At 32.4% G+C, this 8,924-nt stretch overlaps 1 protein-coding gene across 1 annotated transcript; it reads left to right on the forward strand.

Moving 5' to 3' along the window:
- The first annotated feature begins 757 nt into the window (after positions 1–757).
- On the forward strand, positions 758–8,538 carry LOC130801960 (uncharacterized). The gene is made up of 2 exons (XM_057665937.1): positions 758–1,065; positions 7,001–8,538. The coding sequence occupies exons 1-2, from the start codon at positions 960–962 to the stop codon at positions 8,080–8,082; spliced, it is 1,188 nt and encodes a 395-aa protein (XP_057521920.1). The 5' UTR covers positions 758–959; the 3' UTR covers positions 8,083–8,538.
- Positions 8,539–8,924: the final 386 nt, after the last annotated feature.

Genomic DNA, 8,924 nt, shown 5'->3' on the forward strand with positions numbered 1-8,924 from the left:
ATTAATATCTACTTATCGTATTCTTAATGCAAACTTACATTATCCTTAATGCTTACGTACCGTATCCTTAATGCCTACTTTAATATCTTAAATGTCTACTTACATTATTCTTAATGTCTACTTATAGTATTTAGTTACTCTCCTGTGCTACGGCCTTAGCCATACAACTGGCCCAGACCTAATAATTTTTTTAAAAATATTCTGACATACTAATTTAATACTTAAAAGGACAATTTTAAGACTTAAAAGGATAATTTCAAGACTTAAAAATTCAATTTTAAGACTTAAAAAGTCAATTTCAAAGTTTTTAATATCTACTTTAATGTTTGAATCATCCTTAAAGTTGAAATGAGAATTTAATATCCTGTAAATGATTTTTTATGTCTTAAAATTAGTTTTTTTTATTGAAATTAACCTTTTAAATCTTACAACTGTCAAACTCTATGACTTAAAATGTCAATTTCAAGTCCTTAAAATTGATCTTTTAAGTCTTGGTCTTTTAACTCTTGAAATTGACATTTTTATTTGTAAAATTGCTAAAAAATAGATATATAATTGGGCCGACCCAATAAGTCGCGTCTCAGAAGTGAGACAGTGTCATCCAAGTTTTGTGCATAATATTTTAAAAAATATAGACCGATTCAATTAAAAATAATCTCTTAAAGAAACCATGTCCCACGTGAATTTGTAAAGCTGTTGTGTGAGAGAATAAAAAAGGTGGTATCAGGTCCCAAATTCAAACCAAAATCTCGGATTGTACTCTCAACTCCCCATATAAATTGCTTCATCAAAAGTTTCAACTGCATATTCCTTCCATCTTTTTTCTACAATCTCTTCACTCCACCATACCAACATTTCCCACGCCCTCTTTTCCCTTCTGATTTCATCCCATCAAATATCAATACAGGATTCTATAGTAATTACTTCCAGGATCTTAGATTAAAGAGTAAATTAGGGAAATGGGGAAATGGAATCGAAGAAATTATGCTCGACCTAGGCGCCGTTATTACCAAGATTATCAATGGTCTCCTCCCAGAGATGAACCTTGCCCTGACCCTGAAACTGGTAACTTTTTCTTTCTATCTACCTTTTTCTTTTGAATTTTTATGTCTGATGAAATGTTATTGCCGCCTTTACAAATCAAGAACTGGGTTTGCTGTTTTTTTATTTAATTCCATGAACCTTTGTTATTGAAGTTGAATTTATTAGTTTGATTAATTCAGATGTTTAGGGAATTAGGAATTAATGTGACATAATAGTGTAATGCAAAAATTTTAATCATATGTTGGGTGTAAATTTAATTAATTTAGCTGTTAGAGGATTACAACAATAACGTTCCATTACAGTGCAATAAATGTCTCTATGGCGATTCCAAAAGAAACAATGTTGTATTAAAAAAAAGTACATTGAACAACGTGAATTAATTACATTCAACAACGTTTGATTAAGATAATTGTTTGAGTTTTTCTATTTTTGAAAATGGTGCATAATATCATTTTTGACAAACTTTGAAACAAATCACATTTAAAATGAGTTACAATAGTATCATTTAAAAATCATAAGGTATCTTGTTGCGGAACTTGGTTTTGATAATCTTTGTTGCTGAAAATACTCTTTCAACTGTTGCTTTGGATACTGATAAACTCAATACCAACTTTAAAAGCATATAAGATGTGGGCATTACTTGTGCAAATCTGAATAAACAAATGATTTGGAAAGTTCATCAAGCATAAACAAGTTTGCAAACTGCTCATTAGTAGAAAAATTCTCAACAAAAGTATCCAATTTAACATTAAAACTATCAAAGGCTAAATCATCAAAATTATTTTAATACTTTAGTCATTTTGAGTGTTATAATTGAACAATCTCAGGTTAACGATAATCAAGTTCTTGCATTTGCATATCAATAATCCTGTATGAAAATATTAGCATGATAACAGTGCTCAATTGTCACATTTGAAAGTTTGCATTTTCACTTTATTTGAGCACGTAAAGGAGCCAACTCATCCATGCTAAGATTATCAATGTCATGTTTTTCAAAAATATTTTTCACATCATTCAGCAAAGATTCCCAACCTTCATTTCTAGTGTTCTGAAATTGTCTCTTAGCATACAATATCTTAATCTCGTCTTTAGAAAGATAGACTTAATGGATAAGTGATCCCAACACTATTTCATCTAATGAATTACAAAAGCAAAATGCATTTCTGAATAGCTTGAGTTTTAGCAATAACATTATTTCTAGCAAGAACAAGAGTATCATATACATTAACCATTATAGAAAACATATTAATGAAATAGCAAAGAGTTAAAAAAAAGAACCCCAATGAGTATCCTCGGGCCTTTGAAGACCATTTTTTTCATTTAAATCCTTTTCAGTTAAAAGCTCACCTTCATATAATGTTTTTTTAGCCATTTCAGGGTGTTAAACATCAACATGTTTGTATGCAACCTTAACAAGAATCAATTGAATTATGTGGGCAATGTACATAATGTGCCGATGAACAATCATCTTGAATTGCACTCCTAAGCCTATTGATGTGACCTCGCATATTAATTGCTTCATCATAAGCTTGCCCCCTTATACGAGATGGACTCAAAGACAACAGGGCAAGCATATAACCTGAGCAAGACCAACTAAGCACTCCATGACAAAATTCCTTTTATCACCATATCTCAAAACAATAGTCATTTGTTGCTTACAAGAGACATCATGAGATTTATCAACTAAGATAGCAAAATAATCATCCCCAAGTTCCTCAAGAATAGCTTTAATGGTCTCTTTATGACAACCATTAGCAATATCTTTTTGGATTAAGGAGCATGTCATTTGATTATTCTTAGGAGCATTTTGTAAAACAACACTATCAACACAATTCTTTTTGGCATAAAAATCGAAGAAAGTAAGAATACTATCTTTCCTTTTGGATATTTCACTTTCATCACGATGTCAAAAAGGTAATTCGAAATATAGAAGTAATCTAGCAATATCCACATATGCATTCAAATGATTCTTATATTCAACTTTAACTTGCGCAGATTGTTTTTGTAAAGAAACTTGTATTGGTTGTTTTTGTATCTTAAGATCTTCACATCTTTTTACACATTGATTGGTTATGAATACTATTTGGTCCACCAATATGTTTATGAAAGCTTTCAAAAATATTTCAACTCTTGAAACCTTTAGTAGTGAATGACTCTCTTCCATGGTGACTTGATGTTTAACTTTAAGTTGCAAACAAATAACAACACAAACAATAACAAGCATCATTCTTCATATTATGCTCTAACCAATTATAAGATGTATCATACCGAGACTAGCTAAATTGACGTGCATATCCAGACAATTTAGTTTGGGGATAAGCATGTTCCTCGGGGTTGTTAAGGATCTCTATGAATATAGCCCTTCTTACATCATCACGATCATTTATTATTTGAAATTGGCAATATGTCAGCAGAAAATCAGAGGGAAGAACACTTACATCAATTCTACTTTTTTGAGTAAGAGAAGGGGTATAATTCAATGGAATTTGTGAATTTTAATGTTGTGTGTCATTTAAAGGAGTTGGTGAATTTTTTAAACCTTGAACTACTAGAGGCATAAGACGATCTAGAAGCTAAATTTTTTTATAATACCTATCAATTTGAAATAGTAAACACAATCATTAATCACAATTGAACATTTGAATCAATAAACTATTTATATATACTAAATAAAATGAGCAACGTTAAAAGATCTTATACAAACAAAAATACAAAAAACACTATTTAAATAACTCTAATTTACCATCATTTAACGACTAATCATCAAAATAACACAAAGGCCTTATGTTTTAGGAAAATACCCTAATTTCAACAATTATCAACAACTCAATTTGATCCAATTGAAGTGTAAATATTAAAAATAACCATATACAAATTAAGAATAAGTTAATAAATTAATAAATAATTAAATACAATTATGCAAATTAAGAGCAATGCTTTAAATGTATGCTTACAACTTCAATAGAAGTTTGGATTTGAATTGATTCGCGTTTAGGGAAGAGGCAAGTTGTCGAATCTCAAATAGGAAGTAAGATAAAATGGTGATGGACTGATGACACTAATGAGTTTTTTTTCGACAATCATGATTGTGAATTAATGTCAAAATTAAATATGAATTAGAGTTTTGAGACTTTCCCGAAACCTTTTAAAATGAATAAAAAGAATGATGTGTGTGTGGGGGTTTGAACTTCTAATCATTTGTTTAAAACCGCCCCTGAGTGGTTCTACCGAACCTTATAACAAAGGTTGTTTTTTATTTACATTTGGCATCAAACATCATCCCATATTTGCTAGGTACACAAGATTTAATTAGCCATTTTGAGATAGTATTTTACAATCTGAAACCAAAGAATTACAAATCTTTGACAACATTGTTTTTCAGAAATGTGCATAGCTTGTGTACTTCGTTTGAGGTTGGATTAGCCTTTGTAGAGGAATCATGAAATTGGGTTAGTGGTAGTTCAATATAGTTTTGATTTCATGTCTTATTTGGACAATGCTATCAAAGTAAGTTAATATGTTGGGGGTTTTGTGGATTCATCTCACCTAATAAGATGTAGACGTGTAAAGAACTTAGACGACCTTAGTTTTCTGTTCCGAAATTTTCTAAAGAATTTAAGTGGGTTTATGTTTGTTGTTGATTTGTTAGGCGGTAGAATCTGTTGGGAAAATACCACCCTAGGCACACACGTGGTATAGCAAATAAAACACAATTTTAATACAATACACATAATAATATTTTACAAGGACACTAATAATTTTTGGGACACTCTAAAAATACACAAATCTTGGCTATAACTACACTCAGTCACACTTGTGTCTCACACTTTTGGTGTCTAAATATTACCCTCTTGTGTCTTACTCTACTTGGATACACTTGTGCACACTTTCACTTTGCACTCTTCCACATTGACCACCACACCAACTACTTATTTATACTAATAGCATGCATATACAAGAATGTTTTCGGCCCTCCTAGAATTACCTAAATATTTTAGAAACATTAGAATTTCTTCTAGAGTCTTCTAGACTACTCTATAGACTTTCAAGCTTTCGAGAAACTTCATGCTAGAAACTTCAACCCTATCTAGAGACTACTCACTACCATTACTAATTATGTATTTGGGTATTTAAGGAGATTATTCTCGTAGAAAAATAGTCAAGACAAGGGAGGGAGTATGAAAGAGTGATGATGTATTTGTGTTAAGAGGCGAGTTGGGCTTTAAAAAATTAAATATTGTGCTTCCTTTAATCCTCATTGATGTTCAGTCTGCGGAATGGTTTTAGATGTCAAATCATGAGTGTGCAGGGGCGTTCTGGGGCCGTGCGAGGTGCCCAACCGCACAAGGCCCCCATACCTAAAGGGTTTCATAATAAAACATTATAGTAGAATAACATACTATTGTAGTTAGTAGTTGGTAGGGGTTTTGCTTAATATATCAATGGTCTTATGTTCAAAACCTATTGTTTGCATTTTTTCTCTCCTTTTTTATCTCTTTCCAAAACAATTATTTATCTTCCAAATATTTTCTCTTACCCCATTTAATGTTTACATATTCATCAATCATCAATTATCACTAACTTAATTTATAAAAATAATCAACAATTTGTTTTTAAAATTTTCAACCCTTCAAACTTTTATTGTTTTTATTATTAGTGATCAATCTATTACTTTTTTCTCTTTCATTTTAACATTAGAGAAGAAAGTTTAATTTTTAACAACTTAATTTAAGTTTAAGAAATTAAAATTGTGTTGAATTTTTATTTAAGTTCAAGAAAATCTTTTTTTCTTTTAAATTATGAAGGCCTCAATTTCAGAAACATTTAAAAAATAAACAGGGCCTCAGAATTGTTTGCTTTGCCCCTGTGAGTGTGGGATGGTTAATATGTAAAACCAGCATGAAGTTTTTCAACATTCTGTTTTTCTTTGTAATCCTTTTTTCTCAGCCTATACACTTTTCCAGTTACTCTTTCATCCGTGATCTTCTCCACCAATAAACCACCGTCTTTCCTTTCCTCTCCCATCATTACATTTCATTGTCCTTTGCAAATATCTATCGGTTTTTAGATTTTGGATTAGGTGATTCCCCCTTCCCAAGGTGTGAGAACTCCGTAGCTTGGAGATTTAGTACTTATGCCCTCAAGGTTTTCTAATTTTCAACCAAACAAGAATTATCGTTTGACTAAAGAACAATGCCAAACACATACGTCCATGTCTTAAACCTAAAAACAGGGAACCAAACGACCATGTTTCTTGAAGAAGCTTATAAAGAGATTTCGACAAACAATAAGAAGCTAGTTAGGCAAACATTTTAACTTCTAGCAAGATATCTCAATATGTAATTGGCCAATATTTCTGGCATGCTTTAATTACCAACCTCTCTAATATAACCAGCTGCTGTCTGCTATTTCTCCTTCCTCATCTCAAACCTAATTTAAGAAAATCCCTCAAAAAGAGAGGAATCAAATCTTTTTTATTTCAACCTAAAAGATAAAAGAGTAAAGTTGGTGGAGGGGGAAGACTGTTAACCACAATTTGTGAATCCAGTGTAGTCAAAGATTCTTTGTATGTTTCTTTAAAGAGAGGAATTGATTCATTATTTAAAGGTCTAGTAGAAAATCAAATAAAGTTTTTATTTTTCTTGCTGATGAACTCCAGTGCTGGACAGTTGGACCTTGTATAACATAAATGACATCGATTTATTTATTTTACTTGAGTTGATATGTAATTCGTCTGCTTGTATTATGTTCTGTATGAGCCTTTGCAAGGCTAAAATGTGCTAAGATTTTGTCCTTTTGTCAAGATTTGTGTTGGAGAGTTGAGGACAGTGAGATTTCTTAAATGTGGTTGCTTGTTTTATTCCCTTCTTGGTTAACTATTTGCAGCATGTAAATTGTCCTCTGGTTTTTAATGGCGAATATTTGTGACTTAATTGCTTTACCCTCCATATATCAGAGGTTTGGCAGGACAATGTGCCAATGTGGGAGAAGAAGTTCTGCTATCTTGTGGGACGGATTCCATGGAAGAAGGTATTGGCTACAAAGAACTTTATGAATTGTCACAGTAATGTGCTATGCTGGGATGATTCTGCTGGTAAGGAAGCATTTGATATTTCCAAGAAACGCTTTTGGGAAGAGTTTAATGGCCTTCCATCTGATACCCAACTTCCAAACCCAGATATGTACATCGATGAAATAGATTGGAACCCATGTATAGATCCAGAACTAGCAAGGGAGTGCGATAAAGAATTCTTTAATCCAGATGATAAGCATCTCTTACCTTCTAGTAGATGTAAAGCAACTTGTGGATCGCCAGACGATGATGATCCTTGGGAGAATGGTAATGAACAGAGTTGCTTGACAGAGAAAAATAAAGGACCAGGTTGGGGCCAGTGGGATAAGTTAGAAAATGAGGCTAGCAGGGTGAGCAAAGACGAGGATCCTTGGGAGACAAATAAGATATCCGAATATGGAGCTGCCAAGAATAATAATACTGGTTGGAACAAATGGGATGATTCTGTTAATAACGACCCTTGGGAAAACCATCATAAACAAAAAATTGTCGCTGTTAACGATAGTTCTTGGAGAGGTGAATGGAATATATTATGGGATGCAAAAGAAGGCTCTGGATGGCAAGATCGGAGAGCAAGTTCAAGCACTTGGAATCAGGAGACACGAGATGCACCTTGTACCAGTTACTGGCATGAGAATCATAGAAATAGATCTAGTTACTGGCATGAAAATCATAGAAATAGATCTAGTTACTGGCTTGACAATCACAGAAATAAACCTCAAGAATTTGGCTCTCATCGATGCAGCAAAATGCCGAATGGTAGGGGAAATCAATCGGGGCAGAAGCCGAGAGATAAATATAACTGGGGGCCTAAAGACTCCATAAATATCCATAGAGGCCAAGGACAATTCAGTACAGGTTGCCGAAAAAGGGAAGGTCCTGATTACTATGTTGCTAATAATAAAGGTCCAAGGTTATATGAGAATGGCCAACCATCTTATCACTGGAATAGAGGTAACAATTAAAAGTTCAGCTTTGGAGGTCAATGATCGATCGTTTTTGGGCATTTTCTAAACTCGGGTGCATTGCTAGTTATTTTATAAGTTGATCGTAGTGGGCATTTTCTAACAAGCTCAATGTCTTATACGTCGAGAGTATATATAGCAAGTGATGGAGTTTAAAGGGATGATTGGGTTTTTCTAAGATTGAGACACTTGAACGAGCCGTCTCTGTGCTGTTATTTGATTCCTTCCTCACACTTTTGGTTTTTGATAGTATTAGACTATTAGGAAGATATTTGGTATGGTCTTAGATTTGGTGTCACTGTAATTTTATATGAAATGCTTCCTAATTGCAACCAAACTGTAGACATTATTAGGTTTTTCTCTCATTTGTGCTTACATTTATTATCATCTGGGATTCTTTTGGGTTTAAACGGAACAACTGGATTGGAAATAGTGGCTTAATACATTGATTGATACTAATATATGTGGCTATATTTCTTTTATTACAAATTCCCAAATGAGATGATATCACGGTGAAATCATCTTTATTGAGCTGATGTGATATTTATTTATAATCTTAAAGTGATTACCAATAATCTTGAAATGATTACTTAGAATCTTAAAAAGATTACTTACGATTTTCGAGTGATTAATTATAACATAAATTGATCACATAATTTAAATTGATATTTATTATAGTTTTAATTTGATCACTTTTTATGATCTTATAGTGATGACATAATTTTATCATGTTCATTTTTAAAGTCATCAGTCAGTGAAATAGACTGAATGGATATGTATATTGCATGATGAGATGACTTCATACAAGACTTGCTGTTCTATTGAAAATCAAAAACTAACCT

The sequence above is a fragment of the Amaranthus tricolor genome, chromosome 15, assembly GCF_026212465.1.
Source record: "Amaranthus tricolor cultivar Red isolate AtriRed21 chromosome 15, ASM2621246v1, whole genome shotgun sequence".
NCBI classification, from domain to species: domain Eukaryota; kingdom Viridiplantae; phylum Streptophyta; class Magnoliopsida; order Caryophyllales; family Amaranthaceae; genus Amaranthus; species Amaranthus tricolor.

Bases quoted from the DNA above. Each gene is read 5' to 3' on its own strand.
- LOC130801960 (XM_057665937.1), top strand. From the start codon at position 960: ATGGGGAAATGGAATCGAAGAAATTATGCTCGACCTAGGCGCCGTTAT. The intron at 1,066-7,000 runs GTAACTTTTTCT...TCCATATATCAG, and splicing joins TTGCCCTGACCCTGAAACTG to AGGTTTGGCAGGACAATGTG.